This window comes from Pelodiscus sinensis, chromosome 3 (genome assembly GCF_052426305.1).
Source record: "Pelodiscus sinensis isolate ZL-2025 chromosome 3, ASM5242630v1, whole genome shotgun sequence".
NCBI classification, from domain to species: Eukaryota; Metazoa; Chordata; order Testudines; family Trionychidae; genus Pelodiscus; species Pelodiscus sinensis.
The window spans coordinates 92,804,745-92,823,906 of NC_143054.1; the positions used below are offsets into that span (position 1 = coordinate 92,804,745).

Here is a 19,162-nt window from a genome sequence, read left to right on the forward strand (position 1 = left end):
AAATGTTTATGTGTTATTGTATGTAAATTGTCAGGAACCAAGACTAATCTAAACCTGGGGAAGCATTATAAGCTTCCAAGCACTCTTTCAATCAATGCAGGAAGACAAGAATGAACTGCCAGTTGAATAAGTTTCCTGGGAATTACTAGGGAGGAGGGGAATGGAAATGCCCACTCCATATCTGATCCTTTGAAGCTTTTGCCCTCAGGAGGGGACACTTTGTCTATGAATTACATGTTCCCTGCATTAAATAGCATAAAGGAGTAATTCAGTGATTCATACATGCTTATTTTGAACCTAAATGGTTACAAACGGGAAACCACTGAGAAGCCATGGGTGGGGTTTGAAGGACTGTTCAGCAGCCAGAGCTCTTGCTGATATTTATTAGAGTGTTTGTAGGTTCTTCTATTGTTTTTAATGTTTTCTCTGTAGTCTATGCCTCTCCCCTAAGTTCCAATGCGTTTGCTTAGAAAGAGTTGTGTGCTAACTTATACCTATGGAAAATTGTGATGTTTATTGCCTCTCAGAAGAGAACAAAGCAGGCCTACATAGGCAGTCTGACTCTACTGAAGAATTCACAGTGTAGGCAGGGAATTGGGAAACCTGGATATACCCCAGTCAGGAAGGAGACGTGGATTTCCACCCAAAAGAAGAGATGGCTGAGGAGCTGCAAACCTAGAGCAGGTGCCATTTTCTGAACTTTCAGAGGGAATAGAGATGCAGCTGCCATGGACTGTGACAGCACAAATGGGAGTTAAATGATAAAATCACATTATCTTTCAATAGGATTAAGGTGTCCTTTGTGCCTTTGAAATTCTTCCCCAGAGAAAGAACTTCCAAAGCATTAATAGCGAATCCCCCATTATGAAATCTGTTTATGTTATATTGGGAGGAATGCAATATTCAAGGTTTTCAAAATAATGTCCTGAATTTCATAGTTGGCATTCACACTCATTCAATGACAAGGCAATAAAGAAACGCTTTATGAGCCCTTTATATGTTACCAGGCCCTATCAGAGAAGAACGGGGAAGGAAGGGGGGCAAGAGAGCCATTTGGCCAAGGCCTCAAGAGACAAAGAAGCCTCAAATGTTGACATTTTTGTACCAAGTCATTTCCATTTATTATACACCTTGCTGCTATAACAGAGACAACAAAAGAAGTTCTATATATCTGCAAAAATTGATGTACATCATTGTGGGACCTCAGGTTTTTGTCTTTTTGCTTTTTCAGTCACATCTGAGTTTTCATCTACATTAATGGAGATTGGAGTAGCTTCTGTGATTAGTGATTCTATGCTATGAAATGCTGTTTATAGTCTGTGCAAAGTTTAGAGGTTTTGAAAGTCGTAATTAATTCTGTTACTGTAAAGTGATTTTGCTTGGTCTGAGGGTGAGTTTAACCTTTAAATTGGATGTTTATCTCTGCATAGGAGATTTCATATTCTTGTTTTTTTCTTCTGTGTCTTCATATACGATAGGTATGGGGAAACTTTTTTTGGGCTGGGGGCTACTGACCCACAGAAAAATCAGTCGGGGGCCACACACAAGTGAGAAGAAAAGTGAGAAGCCCTGACTGAGAAGGAAAAAGACACTCCCCACAAAAGACACTCCCCACATTCCCCTTGCACACCAGAGCTATGGGGGCTCAGGCTAGTAGATTTTGTATGTTCCAGTTCTGTGGGGGAGGGAGGAGAGGCTGGACCACCAGCATGGGCTCCCTAAATGCTGAGCCTCGGGGGGCAGATCCAGGCAAGCCAGGGGCTGCATCCAGCCCCTGAGCCTGAAGTTTCCTACCCCTAGTAACCATATCAGGTTCAGCTGTAAGCTACCTCTTCATCCAGTTTTAGATTTACCTTTAAAAGCTTTTTTTTTATACTAAATTTTTAATTCCATTTGTTTAATAAACTTTATATCTAACCTGGTAATCATCTGTGTTCATGTTCATAATAATGCACCAGTTATTCGAGGAATTTAATAATGGGAACATTTTATCAGATGAAATTTCAGGTCTTTGAAATAAGGCTATAAGGGCCGTCATAAATAACATCCCCAAACCATTAATATATAATATTAATTGTGAAGTATATACAATTAAAAATTTATATAACCAATAGCCTTTAGTGAACTGTGTGTTACTGTGTTTTAAAAGAACCCCTTTATGAAAATGAAGTGAAGATTTGAAAGTGGTGCAAATAAGAGCCAGCAAAAGCAACAGAGTGAAGCAGCAGTTAGAAGTTTAAAGCAAGTAACATCATTTCTCTTAGAAAAGATGCCTCAGCCATTAGACGGTGACCATACTGACAGTGACAGTTCCAGTTCTGATGCTGAAAACTTTGTAATGCAGGCAGAAAATGAGAAGCTCAGAGATTCCGCACAGCAAGAGCAAGAACTTATGACTAGCACAGGATACAGTGTAATAACAGTGGCATCAGAACCTGATATTGGACTTCTTGATAAGAACAATGTTGCTCAAATGCAGTCATTTCTCAGAGGTAGCTGTTTTCAGATTCCAAGTAATATACTGAAAGATGCTGATAATTATGCTTTTCCCACTTGTCTGCTGACAAAAACTCTTCCAAATGGAGAGATCTACACAAGAGACTGGCTCTGCTGGAGCACAGAAAAGCAGGCTCTGTTACTGTGTACCCTGTTTAATTTTTAACAATAATACTTCAAATGCATCAGTACTGTCTGATACATCTAGTTGGAGAATCAGTAGAGGTTGGAGTAAGTTGAAAGACTGAATACCTGCACATGAAACTTCAGTATTGCATAAAGAGAACTATGTTACATGGAGACCATCTAGTAGAGCAGCACTAACTGACAGTTCAATTGAAAACTTACTCCAGAGTGAAATAAACACAGAAACTGATAACTGGAAATAATGTCATTATTTTTCTTTCTGAACTGAGATTGGCTTTGCGTGGTTCCAGTCAACATATCGGTGACTCTATATATGTGTAAGTGGGGGAATGGTCCCACTATTGTGAGGAACTTTCCTGGCTTCTATATTACCCCGGTGAAATGGACCAGCGAAAGGATCTGAGTCCCTGCTCCCACTTCTTTTACCCAAAGACCTCCCTGACACTGAGGGCTCCCCTTCCACTCTCCTGAGTAGCAGAGTCCTCGAAATCCCAACAAGGCTGGGCCCAGGTTTTCTTGGGCTTAATCCCCAACCTTGTAGTTACTTAGGGCAGGGGCTAGGGTGTCCCCACTCCAGGGTGCTCTCTTCACACTGGATGCTTTCTTGACCCAGTGATCACTACATACAGTTCAAAGCAAATACAATTTATTAAACAGCAACTGATTAAAAAGAAAAGAATAAGGAAAAAAATGAGAGAGGTTAAAAGAGAACACATAACCCTGCTCTGTAGCACAGGGACATCACAAACAGCAGTCTGCAGAGTATAAGGACAGTTCATAGTCTGTTTCTTATAGGTCTCAGGCCCTGGCTGTGCTGCAGGGGGCTGCAGGTTGGACATGCTTGCTCTGGCAGTGACCACACAGCCTCAGGCTCTAGGTGGCAGGACCCCTCTCCCAGTTGGAGTTACAATCCCTCTCCAAGTCTGGCCTGCAGGGCTCTTGGCTGGTGGTATCTCCCTGCCCAGAGCCTCTTTTCCCCCCCTTTGCTGGTCCCAGCTGCTCACCACACCCAGCTGCAGACTATGTTGCTTTGCCAGCCTCCAGCTCCTTGCTTGCTCCTCTGACCCCTTTGGCTCTGGTCACTGTAGGTCTGCCTCTGAGCGCAGCTTGCACTCCTTGGGCTGTGTGTGTCTGGCTCTGGCACTGCAGGTCTGTTTCTTAGCACACAGTCTGCGCTCTGTGGGCTGAATGGGCCTCTGGCTCTGTCCCTGCAGGTCTGCTCCTCAGTACAGCCTGGACCCCTTGCTACTCTTCTTAGCGCTCTCCCACTTTGACTCAAACCCAGAAAATCCCAGTACACCTGGGAAAATCCCAGGATGGGACCTGGCCTCCTAATTCCCCCATTAGCCTGTCCAACCTGACAATCAGTCTGAGCTGGAGTGTTGGTTTCTTTCTATTGTCCCTGTGGTCTGTCAGTCTCAGGACCCTGATTTCTCATGGACCCTTCCCCTTTTAGTATTGGGAGCTGGCCAACCAAAAACTCCCACTGAGTTTAGTAAGGGGCTCACAATCCCCTTACATATAGAAACTTTCTTGGTATACTTGAGCTTCTTGGCAAGTTGATCCACTTTTATCAGGACATATTAAGCGTATTTGTGAACCACAAGAGAGCAGAAAACACATGCAAGTCCGTTTTCTGTCTACCAGAATACAATTGAGCTGTGTGGGACATGTGTGCAAACAACAATCCTTGAAGAGATACGACATGCAAAGTGCTTTTCAATTATTATTGATGCAACTCCAGACTGTTCTCATATAGAACAGATGACGTTGGTGGTTCAATATGTTAAAATTGCAGGAAGTTCAAATCGCAGCCTAACATCTTAATCTGATGCAGAAAGGCACTGTCAAGTCAATTTTGTTGTTGATATTATTGACTCCATCAAATCTGGTCTTATACATCGATTTGAGTCACTATGACAAATTTGTACGCTTTTTTAATTCCTTTGGAAGTTCAGAGAACTAAGTGATAAAGATCTACATTCAGGGGCGGCCAGTCCATATAGGTGAACAAGGCGGTCGCCTAGGGCGCCAAGCTAAATGGGGCGCCAAATGGTGGCACAATATCATTGAGGGGTTTGGAGGTGGGGGCACCAATTGCATGGTTCACCTAGGGCGCCAGTTACTGGTAGCTAGTCTAGGGCTGCTCCTGTCTACATTCAGTGGCTGAACAGTTTCAACAAAGGTACAACAATGAAATGTCAAGAGACCTCTGTGACAAGATTGTCTTCCTGAAATGTATTCATTCCACCAACTTTAAATCTGACTGCAAGCCAAAAGAACTGCTTCAAGAAATATTTGATTTTGGCCCGTTGACTGTATTTCCTAATATCACAATTGCATTGCATTTTTTTGTCAGTCTCCCTGCATCAGTGGCTTCAGGTGAATCAGATTCAATGTGTTAAAACAAGTAAAGAATAATCATCATTCTACAATGGGACAAGAGTGTTTGAATAGGTTTGAATAATGCTTAACATGAACAGTGAGGTTGCTTCAATTATAAACGAGTTAGCAACAACAAAGCCAGAAAAGCATTCCTAAAATGAAGAGTTTTGCTTGCAGTGGAAACTCACAATTAAAGTTACACTTTTAATATACATGCTATTGGTATAATGACTTAATTATTAATAAATAAATGTCTCAAGTGTCTGTTTTCATATAATCTTTTGGTTTTAGTATGACCCTGCAGATGAGACATTAGATATAATATCAGGGATCTGGAGCTGGGCTGGGCTGGGGCCTCTAAATTCAAAGTGGTCTCTGTCATTCTCTGAGAGGGCCTGTACATTACTAGCAGAAACCACTCAACTGATTGCATTAGGCAGATAGACATTTTGGGCCTAGTCCTGAAAACACACTACATTTGGAAGTCCCATTATTTATTATTCAATAGATGTGATGGGTGGACCTATCAAATGCACCATGAACCTGATCCAAAACCCACTGAAACCAATGGCAGTTACTCCACTGACTTCAAAGGTTTTGGATAAGGTCCCTTATCATGTTGCTTTTCAGCTTTAACGTGTTTGGAGGAAAGGGAGGAAAGAAGGGCAGATAGGAAACCAAAACACATTAAAAATATAGGAGGAATCCTAATGCATGGTACATAAAAAGTATAAATAAATGCCAATTAATTTTCTCAAGTTCAATTTTTTCTTACAAATATAAATATGTGACTTGAGACATCTTAATATTTTTACGTAACTCACTCATTCAGCTTTGCCAATGGGCTGAATCATCAGTCTTTAAAAGAGATAGACTGTAGATGAATATAGCATCTCCTTCACAAAGACCTGCTCCTGAGAACCACTGAATATTTATGCACAAGTGTCAAATTGAGTTTAATACCATGCTGCTGCTGAGAGTTTGCCTTATGGCATTTATTCAGGAAGAGCGGAGAGGTTCACATTTTATCTCCTTTGACTGATCTACAAGTTACAATTGAATCATGCAAAATACTTTTGCACATGAAGCATTTATCAGGGCTGGGGTTAAATGCTGCTGTATTAATAACTCAAATCATAAAGCTTAACTGACCTTTAATCACATTGGTGTCCACTAATGTAGCTGTCGCAGTCATGTCATCCTCATTCTCTCGTTGCACTAAATCATTTTGACAACTAACTTGTAATTCAGCTTGATCTGAGCAGAGTTTCTTTGTGGTGTCTACACAGAAATTCTGAAATTACATAGAACAATGTGATTGATTTCTTGTATACACGGTTAGTCCAAATTGGATGCTTTTCACAAAAGTGACAAGGAAGAGTAGCAGTAATATTTTAGGTCATTTCTGTGGATCTGGAAAATGAATTTACTGTTTGTCAAAGTAAGATACAAATAACATTTACTACAATGCTAGCCTTAGAGGCATGTATACCACATAGTAACATGACCAGAATAAGATGATATTCTAGGTACAGAAAATTACATTTAAGATACATTTCATAGCCTCTCTCTCTTGTGTGCATGTGTGAGAAAGATTTCCTTATCTATTCCTGTTTAAAAATCTTTTTAAATCATTGTTCTCACTGTACTGTTAATTAATTCAGTGATTTCTATTATACAGTACATGCCCAATTTTATATATACACACATATGTATGTGCATCTGGCATTTCAGTTATACATAGTTATACTTTATAAAATAGTCAGTGTGGCTAGGCAATAGTTACATGCAATTATATTGTAAATATATTGCAGTTATGGTTTCATAGACTCATAGAACACTAGAACTGGAAGGAACCTTGAGAGGTCATCAGATCCCATCCCATGCCCTCATGGTCTGTCTAAACTCCCTTAGCAATTTACTCCAGTGTATAATCACCCTGACTATATGGAAGTTTTTCCCTAATGTCCAACCTAAACTTCCCTTGCTCCAATTTAAGCCCATTGCTTCTTGTCCTATCATTGGAAGTTAAGGAGAATAATTTTTCTCCCTCATCCTTATAATAGCTTTTTAGGAATTTGAAAGCTGTTATCATAGCCACTCTGTCTTTTTTCCAGACCAACCAAACCACATTCTTTCAGACTAGTCCTTTAATCATTGTTGATCTTCTCTGGACCTTCTCCAAATTTTTCCTGAAATGTGGCACCCAGAACTGGACACAATACTCCAGCTGAGGCCTAATCAGCACAGAGTATACAAGAAAAATTACTTCTTGGCTATGTCTACATTGCGTTCTCTTGCGCAAGAACATATGCAAATGAGGCGCAGCAATGAATATTGCCACAACTCATTTACATACTTAATGAGATACCATTTTACACAAAAAAACCCCTTCTTGCACAAGAGTTGTTCTGCTGCTTATTTTCAGGCAGAACAGATCTTGCGCAAGAGGGGTTTTTTGCACAAAAATGGTGGCTCATTAAGTATGCAAATGAGGCACGGTGATATTCATCACCACACCTCATTTGCATATGTTCTTGCGCAAGAGAGCACAATGTAGACGTAGCCCTTGTGTCTTGCTCACAACACTCCTATTAATACTTTCCAGAATGTTTGCTTTTTTTGCAACAGTGTCACACTGTTGTCTCATATTAAGCTTGTGGTCCACTATGACACCTAGGACTGCTTTGTGCAGTACTCCTTTCTTAGACAGTCATTTCACATTTTGCATGTATGCAACTGACTTCCTAAGTGGATTAGTTTCCATTTATCCTTATTTAATGTCATCCTTTTATCTCAGACCACTTCTCCAGTTTGTCCAGATAATTTTGAATTATAATCCTATCCTTGAAAGCACTTGCAATCCCTCCCATCTTGGTATCATCTGTAAATTTAGTATGCATACCCTGTATGTAATTATGTCAATTTTTGATGAATATATTGAACAGAACCGGTCCCAAAACTGATCCCTGTGCACTCCACTCAGAATTCCACTTATTATGCCCTTCCAGCATGACTGTGAATCATTGATAAGTACTCTCTAGGAACAGTTTTTCAACCAGTTTTACAACCATCTTATAGTAGCCCTGTATTTACCTAGTTTATTTATAAGAAGGTCAAGTGAAACTGTATCAAATGCTTTACTAAAGCACATCCAGTCATATTTACATTCAGCTTTGTACCATACAGATAAAATTAATCCTGACTGAAACAACAATGAAAACATTGTAATATCAAAGCAACTAATGAGAGATAAAAAAAAACAATTAACACTTTATTGGGTTTTCTTATATTTGTATTTTCTGAAATAAACATAGGAAGATAGATCAGCAGGGGTTCATTTCATCACAAACTTCTGTACAACATTGCATAGTAGAAGTGTGTAGTACAGTTCATGATAAATGAAAGAACCTATGATATCAAGCAAAGCTTAAAGCAGTGTTTCACAAGGACCCCAGGGATTTGGGGAAAGAGAAATATAGCTGAACATATTAGAAAGAGAACAGAATTGTCAGAAGAAATTCTTAGAGCAGCAAAGAAAAAAAAGGAAAATGTACTGTTTGAACTGAGCCATATTCTTTGTTAGGGGATAGTGGCATAGTTCCAGTGAAGTTACCAAAGCTCTGACATTTTGCATTGACAAAAAATGGGGCCCTTCTTTGCAAATAAGATGTCTTCTTCCCCATCTGTGTTGTAGCATGCTACACGTATCATCAACTTGAGACCACTCTATCCTGACCATATCTTTAAAAGTTTTAAGAAATATCCAAATTTTAGCCAGGAAAAAAATTAACACATTTCAAAACACAAATGTACAAACCTTTCAGTAAAATTGTCACAGCTTCCCTAAAAAATGGGGCATTTGCATAGTTCACATTAGAGGTGAATTATAAAGAAAAAAATTAAGTGGAAATCAATTTATATACAAATTGCCACAGATTGTTTATTTAAATTATAACTAATCTTTTCTTCGGTATTTACAAAAGTATGAAAATGTTGAGAACATATTAAATAACTAATCAGAAAAATAATAAAATATTTTTAAAATATTTGTGTTATTCTTTTCTATTTAGATTTCCTTTTTTTCATATATTAATCCTAGTAATTAACACCCTGTTGTACAGTCATAGTCTTTATTTTGTGTTGTCCAAAATAACCTAAAAACAAGTTTTCATATTAAAAACAGCAACATGGGGAAATCCCACAGTCCTGAAGCATCTGATTAAAACTTGTGATAATCTTATCATTCAGTCTACTTTACCACTTTTTTTTATTGTCACTTCTTTGCAATGGTTCCCCAAGGCACTTTACAAATAAATTAAAATGGACAGAGCTCAGACATTTTAAAATAAACCAAGTTACACCAATTAGATTTTCACTTCAGTTTAGTTTGAAATCTGTAACACGCTAGTATCCCTAATTGAAATTCACACATTGAGTAGATTTAAGGAATACTAAATAATAAGCATCCAGGGTCAAATCTTTACTTTTTCACAGTTTTACTCAGACATGTCTGAAGAAGAATTCCAATTGGGTGAACTCTTGGTTCTACTGAAGTCAATGGCAGCTTTGCGATTAGACATCAATGGAGCCAGGAATTGCTAGTTGTTTCGAATGAGTGTTCTGCCACAGGAAAAATGTTAAAATCTTCAGAATTTGGACCATGGCAATGTGTTAAAAAGGATCAAAGACCAGTAAATGGAGAGAATTTCATATCTGACCTCACAACAACTAAAAGCTTGTGACCGGAAAATGTTACTGCAGTAATTACGAATTTCTGGAAAAAACGCTACAACTCCTCAACCTTTAGAAAGACATAAAGGTAAGGTAGCTCAGACTACGTACTACTGCAGAAAGGAAGATGTATTATATTAAACAAAATATAAAATGTTTTTGGGGGCTAATGCAGATAAAAATAACGGGGTTGCATCATTTAGTATGAACTGAGGCTGTCCCATTTTTCAGAATTTGTAAATCAGCACAGAGCTTATCTGGAATGCATGAAATACAAGACACTGAAATAATAATGGAGGCTAAAAGTGACCAAAGCATATTTTACTTAACAGTTGCAAACTGAGTTTAGCACAGTTTGTAAGCTCGTGCACACACATCTACCCTGAACCCAGTCCAGCAACATCTGGAAATATGTACTATTCTACTGAACAGTATTGTATAAATAGTCATCAGTAATATTCAGTATGCTTTGTCTTTAATTCAAGATGCCCACTATGCTTTAAAAGCAGTAATGAATCAAATATCTCGGTATCCCTGTGATGTGGGCATATATTACGACCTCTATCTTACAGCTGGGGAGACTACAGCATTTAGTTACTGTCACACAGGAAGTGTGTGTCAGAACTGAGAAAAAAAGCCAAGATTTCATCTCTCTAGCCTGTGCTTTGACCACAGGACTACCTTTCCTCTCCTATTTTAGTAATTTCTACCCAAAGCTGTCATCAGCTGAGAAGAGCAGTAATATTATGCTAAGATTAGGACCCTTAGACTCTTCTAAAAGAAGCCTCACAAAAACTATTGAAGACACTTGAGAGTTCTCATGCACTTGAGACAGCATAGTTCTTCACTGGAACCTGTAGCTACATTTATACATGACACCTGAAAAATAGCTCTACAGATAACCCAAATGTTTTTATGTTGAAAGACAAAGTGAGAGAGACAGTTCCAAAAATACTAACTGTGACCCCTGAAACAAGTACCAAAAAAAAAAAGTGACTGCAATAAATAGAGGACATTCTCTAAACAAGTGTGATAAGAATTCTATAATTTGATGCATTGCAATGTTTGTGAAAAATTCTATTAAGCTATTGTTTTTATTATTTATGGATGTGTTCATTTATGTTTAAGTCTCAACAATGTTAAGAAGGCTCAGAATAAAAAAGAGAAAACCTTTGACACCGTGTCATTTTTTAAAAAGTACATAAAAATGTGGGAGTAAAATATGAAACCAACAACTGTCATGCTTTCTGAAAATGTTGAGAGAGATGTAGTGGCGTAGAACATTTGATAAAACTACGTTTCCAGAAAGAAAGTAAAGCTGTTATGTGATTACAAATGACTGTATTGCAGAGGAAGACCTATTTATTGGAGCAATCACTGCTGGACATGGCACTACACCTTTGGAGTACATTTATTATGAGTCAGACATGCTATAAGATATAGATCATAAACCTTTTACTGCAATCTTTAAAGACTTGGAGTGACACTTTATGCGGTCCTCAGAAACTCATGCTAAAACTATAGAGATATTTCTTACCTTTGGCATATACAGTACTATATATCCACTTGTAAAACACTTCATTGCTGCAGATCGCCTTTTCAGTAGTAAACACATACCAATGACATAACTCTGTGGGAAATTATTTTGAAATCCACAGACAGCTCACTCTTTCCAAAGAGAAGAGGCAGTTTATTGACACAAGCAGCAATAGATGAGCATACCAGTAGGTAAGCCTAAACCTGAATGTGAGCCTACACTTTTGAATTTAGCTTTCAGTATTTAGGAAAGTGCAGAAGAGATCAGTCTAATTTGTATAAAGAATTACCTTTTTTGTTTTCTTATAGAGGGCTATTCACAATCCTCAATGCTCTTTCTGGAATTAAATTATATGCAGATCATTTCATTCCAGCCACCACATTTCTCAGATAGCTATAATATAGAGCCATAGGTCTTAATTATGATCTCACACTAGTGGTAAAACCAGCATATTTGATGTCAAAATCAGATCAATATACCATACTGTTCCACTGGACCAAATTCTAATCCCATTTACCAGGCGGTAAATTTGAACCAACTCCATTTGTTTCAACTGAAATGCTCCAGCTTTATACCAGCATACATAATGGAAAGATTTAGCCCATTGTGTACAAAGGAATGAGAGAACAGAGAGTTCATAAATGACATCTGGCAAAAAGACAGATTCAAATAAAGGGGATAATACAACTGGAAAGCAATGAGACCTCATAGGAAACTTGAAATATATCAGGACCAATTTATTACATTTAGAAACAAACAATATTTGATTGTGACTTGTATCCCAAGGTAGCCTTCTTACATGCTCAATCAGCAAGCCAAGTTATTTTGCATGCTAACATAATTTTTTCAAGGGCAGAGTGTATCTGCAATTATGGGTACCAACATGAGGCACTTATTTTGTAATCAATAATTTTTACTATCTCCCCAAACATACAAATTCCAATATATGACAAAAAGCTTTTATTTCCACAGTTCTCTGAGCAGCCTGAAAAAAAGGAATGAAGGTTAAATGAAAGTTAAAAGGTTCTTCAGAAAGGACATGAACAACAGAGGATACTCATTTAGCCTCATTAGCAGACAAAAGAGCAGAATTTCAGAACTTAATTTGTCAGCAGAACACGTAAGATATAAAATATAGTTAAATACAGACCTAAGGAGAAGGTTTGATGAAAGGTCAAAGCTGAGAACCTGTACAGGACAGGAACAACATTTTGATAGAATGTCAGCTACTTCATTTCAAAAGTTAGATGGCCCATTTGATTAACGTTCTGGGCTTTCACTTATGGCAACTTGAGTTCAAATTCTTCCTCTAACCCCTATTACAGTATACTGTCACACATGTCCACATAATAAAACCATGATAAATTTCACACTTATTTTCAGTAGAAGCCCAGGACTGGGACAAGTAAAGTGTTATAGGAAGTAAAAATGGAATGCTATACAAAGTCATAATTGACTATGGACAAACAACACTAAGCATTTTCTCAGAGTTAAAAATAAATAAAGCAATACATGTCCACTAGGCAACAGTAAGTATAGTACAACCTTATTGAGGCCTTCACTCCAAATTGGTTCCAGTAACAAAAGAGACCAGAGGGCAATATTATAATTATTCTCAATGTTACAAATATAAAACCAAAAGAGTGAATTGAGAGGAGCATTGAACATTAAGAGTTTCTCACAACAAGGTGGGTTAAAAAATCCATGAACTTGACTAAATATGCTCCTCTATTTTCTGAAAAAGAATAATTAGGTCTGGGAAAAGGCATTCTTTTATAAACAGAGCAAACAAATTTCTTTACCAAAAGGAGAAATGTAGGGAGGAGAAAATGTTAAGAAGCCACTAGATGGCTCTCTTTCCTGTTTTATGCAATGCACTCAAAAAACTCCAGTTAAGCATTTCCTTTTCAAACTTCTCGTTTCAAGGGTTTATAACGCAGTGGTAAAATTCACCACAGGCAGAAACATGAAATAAAGGGTCTCATCCTGACAGAAATGTTTTTCTGCCCCAAATCTTTCCTCTGCAACCCAAAAGCACAATAAAAACAATTATTGACGTTATTTACATGAATGAAATGGAGGGAGGGGATGTTCTTCACCCGCTACAGAGGCAGATCAGTGAAAAACTGATGTCTGGAAACTGAGCAGACAAAAATCTAATAAATGTTGGTGGGGAGGGATGGGGGTGTGGGAGAGGATGAAGGAAAATGGCCAGTAGAATAACCTTTAAAAAGAGGCTATTGCTGATGCATAGTAAGAGTTTTTCAGTGAAATTTCACGAGAGTTTTAAGTACATATTTAAACATTGTTGAACCTCACAGGCCATTTCAACAGTAAAGGTAAATCAGGGGTCCGCAAACTGCCCGGTACAACTTTAACATTTGGGGGGGGGGGTCACAGCAAAGTCTGGCCCAGCCCCCATGGGGGCAAAAAGAGTATGTCACCCAGCCCTGCTCTGTCCCCTGCTCTGAGCTTGGCTTCTGGCCCCTCTCCTGGTACTGGCTCTGGCCCCAGCCACACCCCCTAGCTAAAGCTCACAGCCAGCTGCCATCCTTTTTCTGGCCCATCTGTAGCCCTGCTCCCAGCCTCAGCACCCACCTGTGGCTCCTTCCCCAGCCTCAGCATCCTTACCCCGTCAATATTCCCCACTTCCTGAGCCATGACCCTGCTCCGAGCTCTGGGGGTGGGCAGACAGAGCTAAGCGGGGAAACAACCATAAAAAGTCTGGGCACCACTTGAGTAAATATTCAATAGCTGATTGTCTTGAAATATGTTGCATTGATAAAAACATGTAAATGTATGCAGTTCCAATGTTTCTGCAGAATCCATTAGTAGCCTCAGAATTCCAGCACTCTTGTCTCTAGACTCATTCACTGCTCAGGAACATATCTAACCATTTCATTACACTTCTGAGTGGGAATGGCTCCCCTGTTTTTCAAAGTCTGTTCCAAAATGGTGCCTTTTGACATGAAAATCTGTCTCCAAAAGGGTAAAAAATATATAGATGCCAGTGAAGCAAAAAGGACGTCTGCTCCTCACACCTGCTATTTTTTCCTCTGCCATATGTTTGCCACAACAGACCTCAAAGTAATCTAGCATGGCCCTGAATGACCTGGGTTGTAATTACATAGTATTTACAGTCAAGGTTAAAACTTTGAGTACTATTAGTACAAATCTAAACGAATCCTTAGAACATATATTGGGTAGTTTTATACCTCTGAATTGTTCAAACATCCCCTGAGGTTTGTAGAAATACTCATTGAATCCTGCAGCAACATCACAGCAAAACAGAGAATGAACCTGGGCATGCCTTTACCCTAATACAAACTGTGCCCCCACTTCCCCCTCTGACATTTTTTTTATCATGATCAGGCACTCATCTTGAGACATTTAACCTGATTTTTCAGAGCACTTGTATAGCATTTATATAGCACTTCATGTGCTCAACACACCGTAAGACTGAAACCAATCTATCTTCACAACACCTCCTGGGAGTTAAGTGGGTCAGTACTAAGTCTTCATCTTACAGATATCCAATAAACTGAAACAGCCTGGTCTGCGTGACCTCCAGTAATGAGTCAGTGGCAGAATTCAGGATTCCCTGCCTTCCAACTCTGTGTTTATTCTACCACATCACAAGAGCCGGATTTCCAATTAGGCACAGTAGACATGTGCCAAGGAGCACCAGTGTTCAAGGGGTGCCTAAAAGTTAAAAATGGGTTAAAAGTTTCATTATTTAATAGAAAACATGAAGGTCAGCTTCATGGGAGAGGGGCACTGAAGATGCTGTGTATAGAGGGACATAAAGTGTAAATCCAGCCCTGCAAATCACATTAACCTACTGCCAGAGGTGCTGTACCCTCCACATTTCTCATTGGATTCAGCTGCAGTGGAGAATGCCCAGCACTGCAGAAAACTGGGCTCAAAATATCTCAGAACTGGCATCCAGAAATGAAGCTCCCACACTTGCTGGCCACTTGTGAAAAATTCTGGGAAGTGACTTCGGCAGTATGACAAAAGAATTCTGCAGCAGAAACCAGATTAGAACCTGATTCTCCTTAGTGGTCAGCCATTGCCTTAGCCACAAAACAGTCTTGGCTATCCACACATAGCTCTTTGATTTAAAGAACACCATGTAGTGTGTAGAAGGACTTGTTTGTTCCAAGACTGTTAAATGTTATGTTTTGTGAAATCACCATTGAAATGAGCAATGTGAACATCTCTCCTTTATTTAATGGAATGTTAACTAGGAAGCTTAATTATACAGAAGAGTTAATTAGCTCCAGGCTCCCCAAGATGCAGGTGGAATTTAGGCCTGATCTACATCTAAAACTTAGATCCATCTAGCTACACAGCTCAGGGCTGTGCATGGAGTTTGAATAATGAAGTCAAAGTGAATGTGAACTTCCTGTTTGGTGCATGGGGACGTGACTTTGATACTGCATCCTTAGCCATCTGCTTCTGCCCTCTTAAGCCCCACAAGTGATTTGCTTTGTCTGCCCAGTCCTTTTGCTGCTGGCTTCCTGAACTAGAACCTCTGATCAGATTCCCTAACCTGCCTCTCATTCTTCCAGGTGTTTCCTCCCAGATCCTCAGATCTACTCCACGCTCCATCCCCTTCACTCTCTGTGCTGGTTCCTCTGGAATCCACATATATCCTGTCCAACTTCCCCTAGCTGTGGCTGGTGGGGAGCAAGGGGAAGCAAGATTTTAAAAATAAATTGTTTTCAAGTCCTTACTGCTGTGCTGCCCTTACTAACATTAAGCTGCAAGTCCAGCTGCAGAGCACACACTGTGCTTCCTCTTTCTGAATGACAGAAAATGCTGTGTGTGACAGACAGCAGCCTTAGTAAAGCAGCAGGATGCCACAATGGTAGGAATTAAATACTTTAGACCAGATTTTAAGGTACACCAATATAAATCTGCAGCAACTCCCCACAGGTTAAGGGGGTTATATTGACATTACTCCAACCTAATTGGAGCTCAGAATCTGGCCTTTTGTTTTTCAAAGTATTCTGCTCTACAAGTCCCGGTGAGGAATGGAATAGTGGGATGGATGGAGAGGGAAGGGAAAGGAATGGATTACTTTATTAGTAAAATACCTAGTGTAGTCATACTATTACTTTTGTAACTATTGATTTTTTTTACATGTGTTTGTCATCCCCTACAAATAGATAGATGTGTATAGAGATATTTTCATTCCACTATGCCCAGTAGAAGTAAGGGTATTTTTAATCAGTATTGTGGAAAAGAAAAAAACCACCCTGCTAAGTCATCTTCAACTTCTGGTTCTGGATTTCCCTTTCGATTCCTTCTTCTCTGTGTCCTTCTTTAAGCTCTGTCCTTGCAAACACTCATGTATGTGTTAAACTCTACACATGTAATTAGCCTTTGGGATTAACTCACGTGAGTAAAGTAATGCACCTGCATAAGGGTGCGTCTACACTACTATAGATATCACTGTAGAGCTGTAATGTAGATGTTTTATAGGTCAACTGAATAGGGTTTGCATCATTGTTGGTAATCCACTTCTCCAAGAGACAGTAGCTAGATCAACAGAAGAATTCTTCCACCCACTCATCTGAATCACATTGTGGGTTGGGTTGACCTGTGTCACTCAGGGCATGAAGTTTTTTCCCCCCACACTGAGCACTGTAGTTAGGACAAATGGGTCTGTGCATTTGCAGAGTCGGAGCCTTAATCCATGATCCTGCCAATAGTTATGTTTATGAATTACTTTGCTACTGTGGGAAGACAATGGAACTACTCAATAACATGTCCATAAGAGCAGGCTAGATTAGGACCTTAGATTGTAAGCTTTCCAATTTAAGCCGGGCCCATTGTTGGCACTAACTAAACATCATCATCGACTAGTGTAACATGGGCAAAACCAAATAATATATCAGATACTCAAATCCTGAAATTTTTCATTTGGAAATCAATCTGATCTTTTCTCTTTTTGAAAATGTTAAATTGTAAAGTTTTCAGGGCAGGGATGGAGTTTACTCATGAGTGAAGTCAGTGTTTGGGGATACTATCAAACACAAGTAGCAAATGAAATTTTTAAAATCAGTATAATCCATATACTTACTTCTTCAAAGCATTCATTATGTGAACTTAGGAGAATGTCAGTAGGATGTAGAGTCTTTCACTGCTAAATCGCTGTCAGATTTGCTTATTTAATTTATTTATTTTATTTATATGTACAAAATAACACATAAGCATCTACCTAAGTGCCCAGTGTGCCCTGCCATTGCATAAAACCACATACAAGCAATAACCTCAGGCCAGCCTCCCTTGCATAACTGTCTTCTCTGCTGGGACTACCAATAAGGCTACCAGAAGAGCCAAATGTGATGATGGTTTCTGGAATGAAGATACTTTGTCTGCCAAGAGCTGGACTGAAATTACTAACTCATTTTACACAGGTCATCATATTGCCTGTGGAACAGTAATGAGTTTTAGATATTACTGGCTGGGGCTAGATTCATGCTGGTGATTAAGAGGTGAAAGCTTCCAAATCCTGAGTCATCTGAGAAAATGATAGGTGCTTGATTGAGAACCTTGGAAAACAAAGTCCTTTATTTGTGCACAGAACAGCAAATGATCAAGCACTCCTAGTTCCCCCACCATGCCTCTTCACGAGTGGGACTTTCCCAACCTATTCAGTTTTTTCTGACCAGCGTCCCATCTGGGATCTCAATTTACATGGTTGTTTCTATAATGGACCTGATTCTTATTCACACTAAGGCCATTTCACACCACTGTATCAGTGTAAGGGGACCTTAATGTGACTAGTAATAGAGCTGTAGCCGTGTTAGTCTGGTCTTGTTGAAACAAAAGACAGGACTATGCAGCACTTTAGAGACTAACAAGATGGTTTATTAGGTGATGAGCTTTTGTGGAACAGACCCACTCCCTCAGATCAAATAGTGGAAGAAAATTGGCATGACCATGTATACCACAGGGATACAATCAAAAAAATGTGACTGTAATTGTAATGAATCTCATTGTAAGGCCTCCGTCTAGTGTCAGAGAGGTGTAAAGGGGCCCAAGTGTAAATGAGAATCTGAGCAAGTGTAGGATAAGAGCTCACATATTCAATTAGAGCTAAGTGAAACCAGTCAGCTTCAATACACACAAGTTTCAGTAAACTATATGCACCGGAAAGGTTTATTTGGTTTCATAACTCCCTGGTTTCATATTGAGTTTGGGGGGGGGGTGGGAGGTTAGGTTTCTAGAAACCTAAAAACTCAGAGAAAAATGACAATTTGTACTGTTCTTTCAACAAAAATGGCATGCTTTATTGATTGTGTAAGAAAACACCAGTAATCAAACTTTCTAGTTTCAGGCAAACATTTCACCTAGTCCTCTTTACCCTGTTCCTCTCTCATCTAGACAGGAAAAATATAGATGAATGTTTTGCATATGCCATAATATGTCTGGTGAGCTCACAATTGAACTCGCCTGGTTCCAGGCTATGCTATGAACGTGTAGAACGGCATTCATTTTGTTCCATGCTACAAAAAGCAAGAAGAAACTATCTTGTATTTCAAATCACTGTTCCTTTTGATGTTTTTGACCATTTGAGTGCCTTAATGTATTATTTCATTACATGTTTCATAGAAACTTTCTCACATGAATTAGTACATCCACATCAGTAATGCCATCTTTCCAGAGTTTCCTATATTTTAGCAAAAGTTTTGTGGAACATTAAAACGTCAGAAAAACAGCTGCTGCACCATTTAATATCATCAAAATGTGCATCTAGAGTAAGAAAAGTCTCATTGTACTTCTCTTACAAAATTAAGAATGTTCTTTGAAATGCGTAGGAATATAACTGTATAAAATCTCCCTGTTAAA

At 39.0% G+C, this 19,162-nt stretch overlaps 1 protein-coding gene across 1 annotated transcript in view; it reads right to left on the reverse strand.

Moving 5' to 3' along the window:
• THEMIS (thymocyte selection associated) overlaps positions 1 to 19,162 on the reverse strand; it is a 112,833-nt gene that overhangs the window by 20,498 nt on the left and 73,173 nt on the right. The window contains exon 5 of the mRNA XM_006139427.5: positions 6,181 to 6,322. Coding sequence (XP_006139489.1) covers positions 6,181 to 6,322 — 142 coding nt within the window. The remainder of the gene's footprint in view (positions 1 to 6,180; positions 6,323 to 19,162) is intronic.